The sequence below is a fragment of a genome, unplaced genomic scaffold (genome assembly GCF_019419815.1).
Source record: "Pyrus x bretschneideri cultivar Hongxiangsu unplaced genomic scaffold, Pyrus_bretschneideri_v1 Contig77, whole genome shotgun sequence".
Lineage (NCBI taxonomy): Eukaryota > Viridiplantae > Streptophyta > Magnoliopsida > Rosales > Rosaceae > Pyrus > Pyrus x bretschneideri.
The window spans coordinates 858,939-878,538 of record NW_025999817.1 but is presented as its reverse complement, the minus strand read 5'-3'; the positions used below and the strand labels follow the sequence as shown (position 1 = coordinate 878,538).

At 37.7% G+C, this 19,600-nt stretch overlaps 1 protein-coding gene and 1 long non-coding RNA gene across 8 annotated transcripts; one reads left to right on the top strand and one right to left on the bottom strand.

The window, feature by feature from the left end:
* The first annotated feature begins 7,098 nt into the window (after positions 1 to 7,098).
* Positions 7,099 to 9,505, top strand: LOC103964450 (cysteine-rich and transmembrane domain-containing protein WIH2). The gene is made up of 3 exons (XM_009377381.3): positions 7,099 to 7,339; positions 7,495 to 7,669; positions 9,264 to 9,505. Exons 1-3 carry the CDS (start codon positions 7,288 to 7,290, stop codon positions 9,307 to 9,309), a joined length of 273 nt encoding a protein of 90 aa, XP_009375656.1. The 5' UTR covers positions 7,099 to 7,287; the 3' UTR covers positions 9,310 to 9,505.
* A 2,129-nt stretch (positions 9,506 to 11,634) lies between these two features.
* LOC103950964 lies at positions 11,635 to 15,576 on the bottom strand. Of its 7 annotated transcripts, none has more exons than XR_007254885.1 (7): positions 14,779 to 15,576; positions 14,457 to 14,551; positions 14,166 to 14,270; positions 13,914 to 13,995; positions 13,117 to 13,234; positions 12,144 to 12,204; positions 11,819 to 12,035 (listed from the first exon to the last, which is right to left on the bottom strand). It is a non-coding gene; the product is annotated as an uncharacterized LOC103950964 (long non-coding RNA). The 7 variants fall into 7 exon arrangements; XR_007254889.1 differs by having other exon boundaries at positions 13,914 to 13,988; XR_007254883.1 differs by having other exon boundaries at positions 14,166 to 14,551.
* Positions 15,577 to 19,600: the final 4,024 nt, after the last annotated feature.

The window sequence follows — 19,600 nt, the reverse complement described above, 5'->3', positions numbered from 1 at the left end:
TTCGACAGTGAAGATCAAGCCGTTGTCAGTTATGATCGTTTCTAGTATGCCGAATCTAGTCACGATGTTTTCTTTTACAAAATTGCAAGCTTCCTTGGATGTCAATTCGGTGTATGATTTTGCTTCGACCTACTTAGTGATGTAATCGGTTGCCACAAGTATCCATGCATGTTTTGCTACTCCAGAAGATGGTGTAATTTTACCGATTACATCTATGGCCCATCCTCTGAACGGCCATGGTTTGGTAATCGAGTGGAGTAATTCGGCTGGGACTCTTTGTATATACCCATGAATTTGACACTGTACACATTCCTTTGCGTACTCAATAGAATCCTTTAATATACTCAACTAGAAATAACCGTGTCGACGAAGCAGCCAACGCATCTTACGTCCAGATTGATGAGCCCAGTAAATTCCTTCGTGTACATCTGTAATTGCTTGGGTAGTCTCCTGCGGGCCAAGGTATTGTAACAATAAACCATCATCACCTTTTCGATACAACTCATTCTGGTATGACACGTAGTTTGTGGCATGGACCTTTACCGTTGATCGTGTTTATCACTAGGGTTATTGAGATATCGCATATTCGACTTTCTTTAATCGTCTAGTAATGTCTCGACAGCGTAGACATCTACAGAAACCTCTCGTTCCAACAACAAAGGTAGGGACATGACTCATGTACAGATCACGTGGTCGTGTTGGAGAACTTGTTAATGAACCAAGGCTGGGTGTGATCGTCATACTACAAGTATCGCCCGACCTAGCTCACCCCCTAAGAGTTGTGCTCTAGAAGCTATTTGAGCCAGTTTGTCTGCATCGGTGTTTCAAACTCGGGAGATGTGCTTGAACGTGATACTGTCGAACAACTTGGCCAAATAGCTGGCAACCATGTGATAGGACGCCAGAGTACAACTCATGCAATGGAAAGTTCCATTCAGTTGGTTAATTACAAGTTCTGAATCGCTGAAGACGAGTACGCAGGCTACCCTTAAGTCATGAAGGATGCTGAAGCCGATGATAAGAGCTTCATATTCGGCCTGATTATTTGTAAAGTCAAAATCAAGCTTGAGAGAAAAATACCAAGGGTGTTGATCTGGGGATTGAATAAGGATCCCTACACCGGCCAAGGCTGAAGTACTAGAGCCTTCAAAATACATCGTCCAATAATTATCATGTATTTCCACCATGCCTATTTCAACGTCGTTGCCCTCGAAACCATATGGAGAAGGATGTTGAGCCAAGAAATCGGCTAGTTCTTGTCCTTTGATAGCTTTCTGTGGCACGTATTGCAAACTAAATTCAGAAAGTGCCATTGTCCATTTCCCTATTCGGCCTTTGACCATTGGTCAGGTGAGCATATACCGAATAACATCGGTTTGAACGATGACCTAAGTGACAGAAGGGAGCATGTAATTCCGAAGTTTAGACAATGCTAGGCAGAGTTTTTCTACGGCTGAATAATTGATTTCAGGTGAATTAAGATTCCACTGAGATAAAAGGATGACCTGTTCACACCCGACATTGTTGTCTTATGCAAGTAAGCAACCGATGGACTCTTCGACCGCCGAAATGTAAAGCTTAAGAGGTTTACCCCGCCGAGGCAGTACGAGGATGAGTAAGGTTGTAAAGGAAACCTTGATTTGCGTGAAAGCCGCTTGATGTTCTTCGCATCACTCGAACTTATCCAAATCCTTGAGTTTCAAAAGCGTAGAGAACGCATTGACTTTTCCTACAGAATTAGCTATGAAACGGCGGAGAAAATTTATCTTGTTGAGTCAAGATTGGAGTTGCTTCTTGGTTATCGGGGTGGAGCGTCGATGATTGCGCGAGCCTTATTTGTGTCCACCTCGATACCATGATGGTGTACAAGAAAACCCAAGAAGTTACTAGTTGATACACCGAATACGCATTTGGCTGGGTTCATTTTAAGATTATGTTGGAGCATACGAAGGAAAGCTTGCCGAAGATCATCTAGATGCATTCAACAACTCTTCGATTTAACTACCACATCGTCGATATATACTTCTATAATTGTACCAATCAGGTCATGAAAGATGGTGATCATAGCACATTGATATGTGGCACCAACATTTTTAAGGTCGAATGGCATGACTACCCACTCGTAAGTCTTGAGTGCCCCTGGGCAACAAAAGGCAGTTTTGTGAACATTGGCTTCAGTGATAAAGATCTGGTTGTAGCCAACATGGCCGTCCATGAAGGACAACATTTCATGACTGACTGCGGCGTTAATTAACAAATCTGAGATTGGCATCGGATATTCATCTTTGGGGGTTGCCAAATTCAAATTACGAAAATCGATGCAAATGCATAGAGCCCCACTTTTCTTTAACACGGGTACAATATTCGCCAACCATTCGACGTATCGAGCAGTCTAAATAAACCCGGCTTTTGAAAGTTGAACTAGTTCATCTTTTACTTCGAGTCGTACTTCGGTCGAGAATCGCCGAAGGGGTTGGCGAAAAGGCTTACAACCAGCTTTGATATATAATTCATACTCTACTAGAGTTCGATATAGACCAGGCATCTCATGGTAACTCCAAGCAAAACAATCTTTAAATTCGTTTAGTAACTTACAAAGGTCAGTTTTCATGGGTTGGGGTAATAAAGCACTAATAAATAATGGCCAAGGGTCATCGGTCGTTCCAACATTTATTTCCTCTAATGGGTCTTTGACTTGGGGCCGACTGTCTTTGAGCTCGGCCGGGGTAGCTTGGACTTTGTCAAAGGAAAGGACGTGGCCATTATCTCATTCAACGAGAAACTCCACATAGTTTATGCCTGAATTTGGTTGTTTAGAAATAGTATATCAGTGAGCCATCAATCATTCCATGGTAGATGAAACCGCAACCTATCGCTCGGTCTGTTTAGTGTTAGACATCGGGCTCGGTAATAAGTTTAGCCAACCCAAGTCTCACCGCCTCCTGGTGTACAATCTAGGCACCAACCTCGATGGCTTTCTAAACTGACATCCGCGTCGACCGTCCTTCATCATTGAAATAGTGCAAGGTGATGTAACCGACATGGTCATCATAGTAACGTGCTTGGATCATGTTAGCTTCGAACGGCTGATTGTCAATCGGATGAACCATGATCGATTTGCCATCCCAGAAATGAGGACTTGATATAAAGATGATGGAATACGGCCTATTTGGTGGATCTAGTCCTATTAGAGCAATGCGTTATATTTAGTCTTTGAATCGACTATGAAGAACGTGATCATGTGATTGCTACCTGTGATATTTACTTCTAACAGAAATACCCCTAGGTCTGGAACTTGTCACCGACAAAACTACTCATGGTGATCCCCAATGGAATAAGTTCGTCATTAAAGCGACGTAGTGCCTTCATGATGGAGACGGGTATGATATTGACCGTCATGCCACAATTGACGAAGATTTTGGAAACTGGATACCCGTCGATGTGAGCTATAACATACAACGGCTTCAAATGATAGAGATTAACCGATGACGAGCAAGGAAATAATTCGACGAGAGACACTTTGAGCTTATCTTCCTTCATTGCGAGCTCGATTTCCTTAACAGCCACAAAGTTGACTTGTGTGGCTTCCTCAACAACTACATTGTCGTCCAAGGAATTTGGTTGGGACGCGATTGGCCGAAAATCGGAAGATAAGACATGGACCATACTAATTTCCATGTTGTCGAGGATGGAAGGGCCCATCGAGTCGTGATCTTCTTCTTTTTCTAGATCCTCTTCTTCTGGATTTGCATGGGGAGTATCATTTTCTTTTCCTCGGTTGTCACTGGAGTATGTTCCTATGATATGTCTACATGAGTTTTCTCGTTCCATTCGTCGGTCTCGGGTTTATTTGAAATTGGAACTGGGTTCGGGATTTGTGTCGTGATACGAGCTTGTTCTTAATACATGATACATGCATCTTTGGTGTTAAGGTAAGCATCTAATTGGGCAACACGTTCTATTTCATCGGTCGTAAAGCTAAAAAGGAAGACGGCTAAAATGACTTCGAAATGGTATCGCAAATATCCAAAGTCCTCGAGAGAGAATGGAAGCTCGGCTGTGTCAATATCAATATATGGATCAACATCAAAGCCGAGGACTCGGGCCTCGTGTATATGTTAGAACCTAGCTTTTAACCCCGAATCCGAAGTTTTTTGGATGATTTGTTTAATATTTGGACAAGTTAGAATGAGATCAATAGTATCTTGACATGCTTTCGGCAAACCGTATAAGTCATTAGCCGAGTGTTTTTTGTGAAACTCTCGCATGTACTCTAAAGCCTCCCTGAGCAACGGCGGATGTAGATTTCGTCTAACTTTGATCAACGGTTCGAATATGGGTGGCGGAAAAAGTTTGTTCTCGGCTTCCTTCCAGAAGTATTCAAGGTGAGCTTTCATTTCCCCAGGCCGAAGAAAGGGTTTGATCTGTTTTTCGGATTCCTTAATTGTGGTTTCAAAATCACGATTGATCACCTGCTTTCATTGAAGCAACTTTCATAATAGTCAGAGGTTGTCGTTCATCGTCATTTTGGGTTTTTCTTTCGGTTGCCACTTGGAGACTGAAGTTTCCTGGGCTGCTTATCTGCGGGCCATACAATCCATTCTTTGATGCCGATGTTTCTGCGACTTAGACAACGCGGTGTATACACCATTAGGGGAATGATAGGTATACCAACGTTGGTCACATGGCTAAGGGGGCTTGAAAGTACGCTGGTTCACGAGTGAACTTGAACTACTAGAGCTGCGCACGTAATAATCTTTGTTATAAAACGGCGCTTTTAAAATCAAGGTGTCGTCTAGCTGAAGATGGCTTGGTATCTTGCGTTTGGGGACCAAGCCTATTGAAGACCTTATGACGTTGGCCTGTTCCAAGTGTTTTATGGGATGTCACCACGGCTATAGACGTTTGCGATACTGCCATCCGCCGTGGCTCTTCTTTTGACTCAGCTAAAATGACGTCTGCTTTGCAACGACCACACAGGACTGTTAGTTTGTTAGCTTCCTCGATGCTAGAGCTCCACATTGATTTGACAACGGCCGGTCTGATTAAATCTTGAGGTGGCTCGTTTGAGAACAAATCGATTTTTAATCGTGGTCGACAGTTCTGTTTTGGGACGTGTCGCATTGGAATGAACTCGGCCTTTTCTTTTCCTTTATCCCTAGGTAGACAAGCATCTACCATGCTCACCATCGTTGTAGGAAATGGATCAATGTCGACACCCATTTGCTTTTCTGGAAACATGAGTTTACCGTTGTTAATCCAGCTTTGGATGGTGTCTCGAAATATGACACAGTTGTTTGTCGTGTGTTTGCTCGAGTTATGGTATTTGCAATACATTTTTCCCTTTTGTTCTTCGGCCTCGGGGATATTATGCCCCGGCCAAAGTTTGATAACTTTAGCGAGTAGGAATTGATCGAAAATGGTGTCGACCTTAGTAATGTCGAAAGTATAAACTTTTGACATTTTGAGGGTAGACTCTTCAAGGGCCAAGCGAGTTTTGGCATCTTTAGGATTGGTGTGAGCTAACGCCTTGCATATGTATGGTTTGTTGATTACTATCTCGGCCGCGTCTATACTGGTATACTCTTTAGCTTCGACTGACGCATAACTGACCGTGGGGTTTTTGTAAATTGTTCCTCGAGACGAGGACTTCGAAACCTTCTCATCTTGGAGTAAATAGTCATATTGCTTGACATGTTGAGCTAGTTCGTACATGTCACAGAAGTTCACCCCTAGGAATTTCTTTTTGTATTCTACATAAAGGCCGTTTAGAGTGATCTTAACGAACTCAACTTTAGGAAAAGGTACCCGACACCAATTTCTGGCCGATTTAAACCTTGTAAGATATTCCATAGGTGATTCGTCAAAGGCCTGAGCCATTCGAGCTAAAGAGGACACTGATACATCCTTCCTTAACCGATATAATTGCTCATGAAATTTCTCGATTAGATAGAGTTGGGTGGGAGATTGATATACCACGCGAAAGTTGAGTCGGTTAGTGAAAAATTGAACAAACATAGCTTATGAAAATCGCTAGTAACATCCCCACATTGAGCAGTGAAACGAGCTATATGTTATAATGATGATAGGGATACTTCTCCGGCGAAAAGGCTGAAGTCCAGAATTTTAAAGCCCTTAGGATACTCAAATTTCTCCACGAATGCGGGATATGGATGAGTGAACTTTGGAAACTTCGACCCCTTCTTTAAGGCTGAATCGATCATTCTTTGGACTTCGATCATATTGAAGGTTGCTATTTCCGTGCTCTGGTTAGATCCATCCGATTTACTGCTTGATCTCCCTCTTTTCTCCAAGTCGGTCATTTTGAGCCAAGCAAATCCTAGCTCGGCTTGTACTGTTAGTAAAGGGTTATTCCTCAGTGGAAATTGTCAGGAATGATCGACAGGTCCACCTTCGTAGGCTTTACTAACTAATAGTTCGAGCAATCTGGTCTATGTATCACCATTATTGCGTATCACCTTAAGTAAACTGTCTACTTCTTGGCTGATTGTCTTTTCAACCTGCTGGGACTGCTCATCAAGTCATCTTCGAAGAAACGACCTAATCGGTGGATCAGAGCCTTCACCACCATCTTCATCGCAGTCCTCCATTATTCCTTCAATTAAAATGCTTGTGGTTTTGTTAAGGACTTTTGTATTGCGAGGTTGTCTGCCGAGACAAACTTCCTTTTCCCAGCGCGATGCTCTTGTAGCCTCAAGTGTCACGGTAGCAAGAGGATTTTGTGCCTATGGCAAATTTTGTCCCGAACTTTGGACTAGTAGGTCGGTCGTTGATTTTCCTATGACTCCTTTCTTTTTTACTGACTGTCTCAATTGGAATGAACTTCGTAATTTTAGCACTTGATCCCACCGAACGTACCAAAATGTTGACTCTAAACCAGATTATTTGATGAGAATAATTAGGTGGTAGTGATCCAAAAAAATCTCTTTCCCCAGATAAAAACCCACCTCCCAATTCCCATGTCCCCGTTCAACATTTGCAGCCTTTCCAATTTATTTATTGGATAAAAAAAATTAAAAAAAAAAAAAAAAAACAGATAACGTATTTAAAACGAACAACCGACCCAGCCTGTCGAAAACCAACCCCCACGCCTCCTCCTCCTCCTCCTCCCCTCTCCTCTCTCTCTCTCTCTCTCTCTCCCCATCTATAACTTTTCTCAACTTATTGCAGAAGCAAAAGAGCAACGGCCCCAGGAACAAAAGATAAAAATTCAGAATTTTTTTCTGGGTGTTTTGTTTTTTCTTTCTTTTAACACCGCCAACAACAATGAGCTACTACAACCAGCAGCAGCCCCCTGTTGGTGTTCCTCCACCTCAGGGTAAGTAGATTTCCATGTTTGGGATTTTTCTTAATGTTGTTTAGATCTGTATAAAGAGTCGAAGTAGTTTGATGAAGTTTTGAATTTTGTGACTTGGTTTTTGTTCTGATTTGTGTTTTTGCCACTTTTGTTTGTGTAAATTGGAATTGGAATAGGTTATCCACCGGAAGGATATCCTAAAGACGCTTATCCGCCGCCGGGATATCCACCGCAGGGATACCCTCCACCTCAGGGGTACCCCCAAGGGTACCCTCCTCCCTACGCCCCTCAGTATGCCCAGCCTCCCCCCCAACAACAACAAAGCAGCAGCAGTGGCTGTATGGAGGGCTGGTATGTAATTTCCTTCTCATTCTTCTTCTTCTTCTACTTCTTTTACTTTCTGTATTTCGTTTTGTCAAATCTGTGAAACCGAGTTGTCTTGACTCAGATCTGGGTTGGTCTTGTTGAGTTTGGCACAACTCGATCCCTGGTGGTTGTCCTTTAGTCAATCCTGGTTTACACCTTTTTTCTTGAAAGATGGGTTCACATGAATAGTCCTAGTCTTGGCCGGAGGGCGATGACTTTTGTTCCCAATTTACCCCTTTTCATGCAGAAGTACTTACCCAACGGAAGAAGATTTTAGGTTTCGTTGGGTAAGTAATAGATTTTAAAGGATTTTAAAAGATTTTAAAACTAATAGATTTGATAGAATTTAGGAGGATTTAAGATTCTTACAAAATTCATATGGATTTTAAAGAATTTGAATGGATTTAGTTTGTAGATTTTGGTGGATTGAGGTAGATTTTCATATATTTTTTTTATTAAATATATATATATATATATTTCCCCTTGCCCTACTGTACTCAACAACCACTTTATCCCCTCCCTTTTCGGGTCTCCTTTCACACAACCACGGCTCTATCTCTTTCTCAATTGATAGATCAACGTAACTTTGGTGAGCTTTTGAGCACTACACCACCACCAACCATCACCACCGACTGTTTTTTTGCCATAAACATACTTTGTGGTACTTCAGTAGTGCTTGTAGTACCACATGCATTAAAAAATCAGAATGGCTAGAGCATAATATTAACCATAATCCTAGATCGATCATGTCCTTGGATGATCATACATGCCTAATTAAGGTCTAAGGAACATAATAACAGATTCCACCAAAGTATATGGTGGTTACCTGTGTGTGGCTGGGGTTGGTAAAGATTTGTGGATTGCCCAGATGGAAAATGATTTGAAATCTTAAGGGGGTGAGATTGAATTCTTTTTAGTCTTGGTTATATATTCTTCTTGCTCTCAAACCCCACAAAATTCACAACTTATTAAAATCCTCCAAAATCTTAATTTTTTTTAATACACTTAGATTAGGATGAATTTTAAAATCCTTTAAAATCTTTTAATTGACTACACATAGATTTGAATGGATTCCAAAATCATTTAAAATCTTTTAATTGACTACATTAAGATTTTAAAGTCTTTTAAAATCCTATTAAATCCAAGTTTGACTACATAATCTCTCTCATTTCCTTTTTTTTTCTTACTTGAATGATTACGATTAAGTCACATCAATATTTCATATTAATTTTTTATTAAAAAAAAAAGACAAAAAGCATGCGACACAAATCCGCTGTGACATTGTAAACTAATAATATAACGCTGTATGAAAAAAATTAAAACACATACGATTACATTCTTTGCTTAGAAGAATGCATTCCATTAATTAGTCATTTTTATCTATTTATTAGATCATTCTCGAAATTGAAACTCATTTCTATGTTATGTCCTCAGAGTCAAGGGCAACCCAGTCATTTAAGTGTTTGATGTTTATGAGGTTGTACATACGACAATAATCTTCTGTAGTACACCTATAGAATGTTGTCGTTTATAGACAGGGGAAGTACGTCACTGTTATCCGATTTTGTGATTGTTGCAGTTTGGCTGCTCTGTGCTGTTGCTGTCTGCTCGATGCCTGCTTTTGATTGGAGTTCTGGATCAAAAATATGAAGTGAAAGGTGAAGTCCATTTGATTGGATTGTGAACAAAATTTGATTCCCTGATTTGGGCTGTCAGATTTTTCTCTGTTATTTTGTCTATTTTTCGTTTTTTTCCTTTTCGATTGTGAACAAAATTCGATTCCCTGTTTTATATATAATATGAACTTCTGCTTGAATGTTACATTGGTTGATATATTCTATGCGCTTAGCTTATTTCATTTGAGTTCTCAACTCGAGTTGTGCTACGTGCGGCTAATGCTAGCATAATTCTTACCGAGATGGACAAAAATTTGGACGTTGTTTACAGGGTACAACATTGGACAACTATGATTTTTTGGAAGCTTATAGGTTTATGACATTGTTAGGTTTTATTGAGGTGATGGGTTGGATTTTGTTTTTGGGGATAGAAACAGCTGGAGGAATATTTCCTTTGAGCTGGAGAAACTTTGTGGTGATGCTTTGGAAAATGGGAATAGGATTCTATCCAGTTTCTTTTTATGAGAATCCTAGGATCAGTTTATTATATCCGTCCATCAATCATTCTGTTGTCAGAAATCATTTTGAATTTTTTTATTTAAAATTGAACACAAACAGTAAATGAAAATTAGTTGCACGATGTATGATGAACGGTATATCCGTCCATCAATCATCCTGCAACCATAAATCATTTTGAATTTTTTATTAAAAATTGAATACAAACAGTATCTAACGAAAGCTAGTTGGATGATGTATGATAAACATTTAAGACGAATTGATCCCAGGAATCCTTACAACGAGGATCCGGAAAGGATTCTCAATCATGAAAAATGCTTCTACTTTGAGGTGGCTGTCATGCAATCCGGAAAGGAAATGTGAAGATTTAAATAAAAAAGAGGGAACAAGGTTGGAATAAAGTACAACCTATGACATGGGAAAAGGCTTTATATTCAGAATTATTTAGATAATGAATTAGAAACATCCGGAATATGATACCGTATTTGCTCACCGTTCAAGTATCCATTATGAGTCTAATGGACAAGTCGTTTGTAGCTTAGTTGATTAAGAGCATTCACTCTTGCACGCCTAAAGTCTTGAGTTTATTACCCTTCCCCATTATCGCTTACAGAGTTGTCCTTATTCAAATTGAGGCCTAAGACGAAAATGAAGACCTTCCGAATTTTGACCCGAATATGAATTTTTCTTTTCACAACAATATGAATTTGAGATGCATCATATTTGGTTTATGAGAAAATAAGAGATTTTTTTTTCCTTCTTTCGAATCAAGAATACAATGAATGATGAAAATTTTAAGATATGTAATAAGATTATAGGAATTATAAGACATATAATAAGAGTCTGAATAGGTCCTCTGAAGTGCTGTTATTCATGGAATCACTCTCCACCACGACTTGTTGAAACCTTGCTCTCGGTCAATTGCAATCCGTACCTCACAACAAATAACTCCAGGAGCGGCACATAAGTGATGCATGGGTATTGATGCTCCCCTGCCGCCAAGAAACCACCCCTCCAGTCTCGTATCACCACTCCAACACCACCCAGCTTGGTATTGACATTCAACGCTCCATCCGCATAAATCAAAGAAATCTTTAACAATTAGCCTTATGTCAATAATTATTTTTTTGTTTTAGACCTAGTCAATAGGCTTATATTTGTAATAAAAAAAAAATTAACAAACGATATGTTCTATACTACGAGGGAGGGGGATAGCTTAGCCTTACAATGGACTAGCAATAATGTGGTTCAAATTTACCATTGGCGATAATCAAACCTAAGACCTATTTCTTATAAGTAAAGAAGAATATCACTAGACCATAGTACTAAATGACGGCTTATATTTATTATTAGGTATAGGTCAACGAAGCAAGCCCATGATTTTCAAGCCTTTATAATTAAGTAGAAAAATTACATTTACCCCTTATTAAGCAGGAAGAATAAAAACTCAACTGCACGTCCTTGAAGCTCATACGTTTTACGGATTCAGACTATGAGTTGCAATTTTCAGTTTTTTTTTTTAAATTAAATTTGATATTGTTGTAGGCCTAATTTATTGAATAATTATAAGGAACGGAGAGGGGATGGCCGGCGGCAGAAAGAGAGAAGAGAGAGATGTATAACTCAAAAGAGTCATTACTCCCTAAAACTCAAAATTCTCTTCACTTTACCCCTGAAACTCAATTTTGCGTTTGCCCCCTTAAATTTAAAATTTGTCTCTATGAAACTAAAAATTCACTCCATAATTGATCGAAAATGATTCCTTGTGCTATTTTGATCCCAGTTTACCCCCTTATCTTAGTTTCTTACTAGCAGGATTGCCCGCGCTTTGCTGCGGGTTTTCAAATTATGAATAATATTCATAGAAAATTTAACTGAAAATGCTACAGCGATATAATCGCATTCTTAAATGTAACAATTTAGAGAACGCATGTTTTATATGAGTAACGCTCACAAAACCACACATTTACACAATTATCTCCAAATGAAAGAAAAAGCGAGATATGTGAATTGATCCATAAAATACGTAGTTTAATTTACATCGCTACTCATTAAGTCGACATCAAATAGAAGCTTCACATCACAATAATTAACCACAATCCTCTATTTTTGTAAGTGCAAAATGAAAAACGGAATCAAATATTAAACCCAATATCTTCACAGCACAATGTTCAACCCAAAATCTTCACATTAGCTCAAGAACTATATTGTTTCCAGAGCTTTCCAATTTCCCAGCACGGAACAACAAACATAAAAGCATTAAAATAGCTCTAAATTAAAACAATAGGATGAACTTCAAAACGATAGAGGAAAGATTAAGAGCTTACCCTCACAAAATCAAAGCTCACCAAAATGCTTACCCTAACCAGCGAATCGTAAAGAATAAATCTGCATCAACATGTAAATCATAGAAAAAAAAATTAAAATTTATAAATACCATCAGTTCACTACTAATTTGAATAAATCTAGAAACAATACATTGGAATAATCTTTTAGTCTTCCAATATTAATAGGTTAGAAATTCAGAAGATAAAACACCACGATTCATTAAATTCAAAGTTGAACAATTCATTAAATTCAGAGCTTACCTACTGTAACATCAAATGATAGAAGCAAGACTTGTGTTAAAAGTCATGTGATGTGTATATTTACAGACACCAAGATTTTACATGCCCAAGAAAGGGAATCACTCCATTAAAAAGAGAGGAACTACTGACACTGCAGGTACATTAACCAGACCACTACTTTTGAATGACAGCATATGCTCGAGTAAGCGAAAGACTAAAAGACAAAAAGAAGAGGGTTATATACCCGTTTCAATGTCATTGTCAGGGGCCTCTTAAACCTGGTTCCAGAATGAGGATAGTCCAACACTCTCATAGTGACTAATACTTATTGTGACCTTCACTCAGTTTGTGAATTAGAAACTTAAAATACACCAAAAATTATATTAATAGCCATTCCCCTAATTTTAACTACTAACAGCGTAAATAATTGGAAATTACAATTAAGACCAATGTTTTCCCCCTTTTTTTTCATTGCCATAAAAGGCAGAAAAACAAAGGCTTCTAAAACTCAAACCAACCGTCTCATTTCTTCCCAAAAATAAACACATTTTAATCCAACATTCATAAATGCGTGGTCAGACAAGGGAGAAAATTATGTTAATTTGGGCTTCAAATTTACAAACATAACTGTTTACAATAAGCATATATAACATGATTTGGTCTACAGTGCTTTCACCAATAGTTATAAAAAACAAAGATTCTAAAGATATGCATGCAATAGAATGACTATTACCTCCAAGTAAGCAATTGCATGGTTGCAATCTAAGTTGCACACATCATGTTCAATCTGATAGCTTCAGTATAGCACTTGACAACATTATTTCAGGCTTTTCCTTAAATGAAGTATTTCCCTGGGAAAAGATTAGCAAACATAGAAATTGAAACAATACACATAAATACATTGGTATCCCAGTTCTTTGCTAATAGAAAATGAAATTAAGGGGATGGAGAGACCTAATTTCAACTTTTTGAAGGAGAACACCACACTTCATTCATATCAAAGAACAGCATGATTCCAATTTCAATTTTGAACATAATAAATCACTTAGCATTCATATATTACTTCAACTTCTTTCAAATTTACTTTTGTATTTAAAGATTGTATATTTTAATGAGTCTAAATTGACTATATATAAATTATACCTTTTTATATTTAAATAATAATGTACATTGTATAATTACACTTGTAGTCCATGAATACAATTAGGGGCCTTTGAATTTCTTTGCAAGAGAAGATTTACACGGAAAAGCAACTGCAAATATACAGAAGGAGGGAATTTGAGTTTTGTAGTCCATCTACTCAACAATTTCTTAATATAGATACAACTGAGCAGTGGGAGAGCTTTAGCTAATACTATTCAATTCCACAGGTAATTATAAAAAAATAATCACATAATTTCTCACAATAAAAATCAATGTGACTAAAAACAAATTATATGTATCAACTTTGATGATTTCCCTTATTTTCCCTCTCCTTCCCAACAACCAAACAGGGGCAAAAATTACCAAAAACTAAAAAGATTGAAGTACCTGAGCAAGTTGGAATGCCTGGGTTGCCATATATACTTGGTGTAAAAAAAATAAGGGTGGGCATTTTCAGAGCACCTAAACCCTTCATCCACAAACGTATGTAAAAAATCATACAAAATAATATTTTGAATGCATTAATCCGTAGAAACAAATAAGCTAAAATCAAACTTCTCTATCAGAAAGTAAAGACACGATCCAAAAATCCATTAACATAAAAAAGATGTCAATGTCCATTAGCAGCAAGTTTCTCACCTGGAAGACAAATCTCTTTTTCATTCCTTGAACTAATAGAAGACCTTTCATACGATATATGTCCTCACTTCGTTTCAACAACAGTGTACCAAGACATATGTTAGCCTGAAAAAATAAAAACGAAATCAGTAGTCTTTGTCAGGTTTTCTTTCATACATGCCTGGACAAAGACTCTGGATGCAACTGGCCCTCAAATGTGTACTTGTCTCATTCAAAGGCAACAGGTCCACATGGAAGACACAGAAGAAATTATCAAATATATTGCAAAATACGACAAAACAGAGATCCTACCTTTTCAAGTTCTAAGTTCCCTTCACAAACTATGCTGACAGAAGAAACGCCAGGATCATGAACATGATCATGGGTGTGGTGATCCTCATGATGGTCTGCACATCAGTTTCAAATGTGTGAATATCAGTTCATAAATCAAATCACAATTATAGTGGAAGATCAGAACTCTTAAAGCAAATCAAAATATTATCCAATCAAAAACCAAACTAAAGCAAATCACATACGCAACAGAAGCCGGACACAAATCCCACATTTCACAACCAAATCATCATATTAGTTCGAAACATTAAATTCTAAGACCTAAAAATAATAATAACAGTACCTTAAACTGAATCTTGAGGTGAGAACCTCTTGCTTTGCAACCTGCAACAAACCATAGAAATTAAAACCCACGAATCCACAATCAGATAAAAACAATTTTCCAAGAAAAACAAAACCAAGATTGGTATACAAAAGAGCATTAGATCTATAACCTGGAAAACAAAAAGAAAAAAAAAAAAAAAAAGCCATACAAAAAACCCCAAAAAAAAAAAAAAAAAAAAAAAAAAAAAAGAACCGACCTTAAGACAGAGAACAAACAGGCAGACAGAGAGATGAATGTGCAAAATGAGAGAAAAGCAAACTAATAAGGGAAATTAATATCTCTGATGATTCCCCCAAAATCTGACCTAACACACTAAAAAATTCGAAAATAATCCACTTATCTTTCGAAATCACTTATCTTTCCAAGCTGATAGAAAAAAAAAAAAAAAAAAAAATTTAAAAAGCACTTATCTTTCGAAATCCAGGCATGCAGCGGTAGATCCGGATAACCTGTATGGTTTTCTCTGACCATCCCCACTCTCCCACTTCTGAAATCCATGACTCATACCTCTCCCCTTCGCTCTCTTTCCATCGTCATCTCTCTCTCTCTCTCTCTCTCTCTCTCTCTTTCTTCCGCTCTCTATCAGAGTCTCCATCCCCCCGAAACCCTCATTCAAGGACAGCAAATGAAACTGTACACAACAACCCTCGAATTCAGTCAAAACCGAGAAGACAAAACCCACTTTCCCAGTTTTGAAATCCATCACCCATACCTCTCCCCTGTGCTGTCTTCCCATCGGCATCTCTCTCTCTTTCTCTCTTTCTCTCTCTCTCTCTCTCTCTGTTTCTTCCGCTCTCTGTCAGAGCCTCAATTCCCCGAAACCATCAATGAAGGGCAGCAAATGCAACCCTACACGGCAACCCCAAAATTTAGCCAAAACCGACAGGACAAAATTGCCCTTCCAACCTAGTCCACATATAAAGGGTTTCTTGCAAATAAGGTGAAATAAAGGGGTAATTCGTCCTAAACCCTCCGAACAAAATTACCCTTCTCAGTTCAAATAAATAACCTTCAAACCCAGCCCAAATCTCATGGTTTTATTGTAAATAAGATGAAATCAAGAGGCAAACAATTGACTGTAGCCAAATGAACAGTCAATTGCTCCTCAATTTTAGAATAGATAATGTGGGTTTTTTTATTATTTCTTTATCTCTTCAATTCCTTTTAAGCTTAATATTTTTTTATTATTAAATGTTGACAAATAGAGACTTATAATTAAATTTATTATACATGTGTTATAGTCTTATTAGATGTTGAGTCTCATTATTTGTTATAGGATGTGACCTATAAGTTTCAAAGAGAATAGAGAGTCCATAAGTCAAAGTGGAACAAATTTTGAGTTTTATGAAATAAAATAGTGACTTTTAAGTTATATGGAACAAATTGAAATCAAAATAGAAGGCGTAACTAAAAATGAGTCTTAACTTCCTTGGTGAGTAATAAACTTTTGAGAAATTTAATTTGATTTCATCTTTAATAGCCCGTTTGCCCCTTAATGTAAAAATATCGATGTACTAAAAAAAATAGCCCATTTGAAAATGCTTCTTCAAAAAATATTTCTGTTCAAAAGTGCTTCTATTTGAAGTACACTAAAATTTAAAAATCAAGTGCTTTCCAGAATAGCACTTGAAGTGTTTCATGAAGGAAGCTCATAGCAGAAACACTTTAAATATTTATATCAACCCAAAAACAGTTTTAGCTTTTACCTTTTTCTATCAAATACTTTTAAAAGAATTTTTGGTGACTTGAGATCATCTCCAGCCATAAAGCTAAATGTAGAGGGGGCTATTTGGGCTAAGAGCAACTCCATCCGTATCCAGGGTCAAAAATAGTTGGGGGCCCTAAAGTTATTAAGGCAGTATATTCAAATATGTTTTTATAAGAATATAAATTTTTAAAATTGGTCACATGATAAAAAAATTTAACTAGAAGTAGTGGTGTTTGTTGTTTGACATTAAAGAGGAGGTCTTGCCTTCGAAACACTATGTGTGTCTAATTACCTTCCAATTTGTACAAATTTCTTTTCATAAGAGTATAAATTTTCTAACAAAATTTACATTCAAAGAAGCAAGAATAAAGCTTGTAACAATTACAACATTCAAATCATAAACTATGAACTACAAAACCTAAAAGGATTCACCAACTACTAGACTTAGGCTCTTGATACCACTTGAAGGAAGATTTGTGAAAAACATGTTCATTTAAGCAACATCAATAGCATGCAATTAACAATTAAAGGCGGAATCATGCTTGTATGCACTTAAAACAAAACATTTACCCATGAAATTCAAAGCCTAGTAGATAGGTGAACCAAGACTCAACTCAAAAACAAAGTGAGTTGAGAAATCAATACCTTTGTAGATTCCTCTTTGCATAAGCAAAGGCTAATCACCCAAAGAGAGGGCCTTCATTCCTTGCATCTTAGATCCATGGATTTGGTTGGATGAAAAGGTTTCTCCAAGTTCCCAAAATTGAGAACCTCTAAGTCTCCACACCAAGGTATATTGTAGAAGAAATGAGTGACCTAGAGGAAGTAAGATTGCTAGCTATTCCCCTCTAGATTGGCCGGCCTCTTTGAGAGCAAAGGGAGGTTTGTGTTCTCATCTTTACTCCCTAGAAAACCCTAAGGATGAAATGGCTATAAAGATGTCTTTATACCACCTCACAATGGATTGGCAAACTTGCAATTAAGCCAAGTTCACTACCCTCCTCTAAATGGCCGGCCTAAGGGGATTTATTGGGCTATTTGGGCCTTTGTGAATCATTATTCATTAAGTTGTCATACAACTTAAGTCAATGGACTTGACGTTCGAAGCCCATTGGGCCTTAAGGTCCAAAACTACCCGAGGTCTTCAACGAACTTATTCGTTTGATTAATAATCATATTAATTAATCCTTGCCATAAATAATTAAACCATTTAATTATTCTTACTCATCTCCGTTGAATCTTCAAACTCTACCTTACACGGTGTACGATCCATTAGGTTCCTTTTAGCAAGGCAGTGGGCGATTCAAACTCTTTCAAATCGATTGTGAATTGAAACTTACTTTCAATTCTCCCGTTAGTGATAATACACTTTTAGGGCTTCCACAAACCATGAGTGACACCTAGCAGCATATCATGGTTACCCAAGCTAATCAGAAGAGGTGGAGAACCTATTCAGTTTAGGATTACAAATGCAATACGGTCTTTCTCTAATACAATACTCTTGACCACATTGTTTGGTTTGATAGTTTATTCATGTCTACTATCCAATGTGAATCTTGTACTTATATGATTACCTTGAATGTGATTTGGAACGCATTCCAACATCTCATTCATACTCTGGCCAGAGATTCTAAATCATATCATAGAGTATTCTCCCTCAAACAGTTTGAAGGTTAGAGATCCCTTGTTGCGCATTCACTTGCCTCCATGGCTAAGTGGCTTAACCCCAACGATGTCGTGGACACCCTGATAGAGTGACGTTGACATAATCAAAGATTAAGGACCTAACCACAAGACAACTGTGATGCCTCAGGTCAAAAGACTAATTTGCATTATCCCAACCATGAGTTCTCATGTGACATGAATATGAGAACTCTTCGTTGATCGTGTTCAGTGAACTCATTCTCTATTGAGCACCTACGTACTTGTATTGATGTCACACACACCAATGACTCGAGACTAGTCACTCTCCCTGAGAGAAGACATAGCACGTACTGATCTTAACGGACTGTCAATGCCCAATTGACAATCCTATGATCAGGAACGTTTAGGATGTGTCAACGAAAGAATGGTCTCATGAATCTAACTTCTTTAGATCGCATTCTTCCAATCACATATTCCTTGGACTTATCGTTTAAGCATATAACATTTATATTAGACGGCTCAAACAATAATCTTTGCCCTTTACATTTAAACTACATTAGTTTGAAATGAACTACATTAGTTTGAAATGTCCGTAAAGTATCATCATATGATTGGTTTTAGGGCACATTTCCAACAATCTCCCACTTGCACTAGAGCCAATCAGCTTAGTCATCATTGATGATACCTCTTCTGTAATTCATTTCATAAATGGCTGAGTAGTAGGCCTAAACAATGGATATCTATATGTTATCCATAGAAGCAACCTTGAGAATAACGACGTCACCATTATTCATGATTCTCAATCATGTGGTTCAGTCTCTCATTTGAGTTCGGACCTTGATGAGACCTTGATTCCCTGGCTTGAGTTATCGCCCCATTAGTGTCATACACTTTCTGGTTGGAACCGAATGAAGAGTTCATGAATGAACTTTCCCATCCAAACAACAATGTTGTAAGCTTCTATATGGCAATATATTTTGCATACATGATAGAACACATTAAAGTCATTACTTTTAACGTTTCCACCCAAATATCTCTTTAGTCATAATAAAGAGATATCTCATTATCACTTCATTCATAATGAAGAGATATTCTATGATGGATTAGATTCATAATCTATTTCATTTACGCTTCCATTACATTACTCTAATTCTTCCTCATTCTTGAGGAATCCATCCTTAGTATTTCTTAAATACCTAAGGATTCACTTGACAGTTGCCATGGTTCTGATCCTGGGCTTGCACTGATATCATCTTGTACCGTTCTAGGTACGACTTATATCAATGTTTTCATACAATATGAAATACATAAATCACCTTTCTGCGTATGCATAAAGGATTCTATTTACGCATTATTTCTTTGGGAGTCAAAGGGTACATTCCCTTTGAGAAGAACAACTTCCTAGTCTCACTAGAATTGTCATTCTAA

Excerpts from the sequence above, each read along its gene's own strand:
- LOC103964450 (XM_009377381.3), top strand. The coding sequence starts at position 7,288 with ATGAGCTACTACAACCAGCAGCAGCCCCCTGTTGGTGTTCCTCCACCT. Across the intron at positions 7,340-7,494 it reads TGGTGTTCCTCCACCTCAGG|GTTATCCACCGGAAGGATAT; the intron begins GTAAGTAGATTT and ends GAATTGGAATAG. Across the intron at positions 7,670-9,263 it reads AGTGGCTGTATGGAGGGCTG|TTTGGCTGCTCTGTGCTGTT; the intron begins GTATGTAATTTC and ends TGATTGTTGCAG.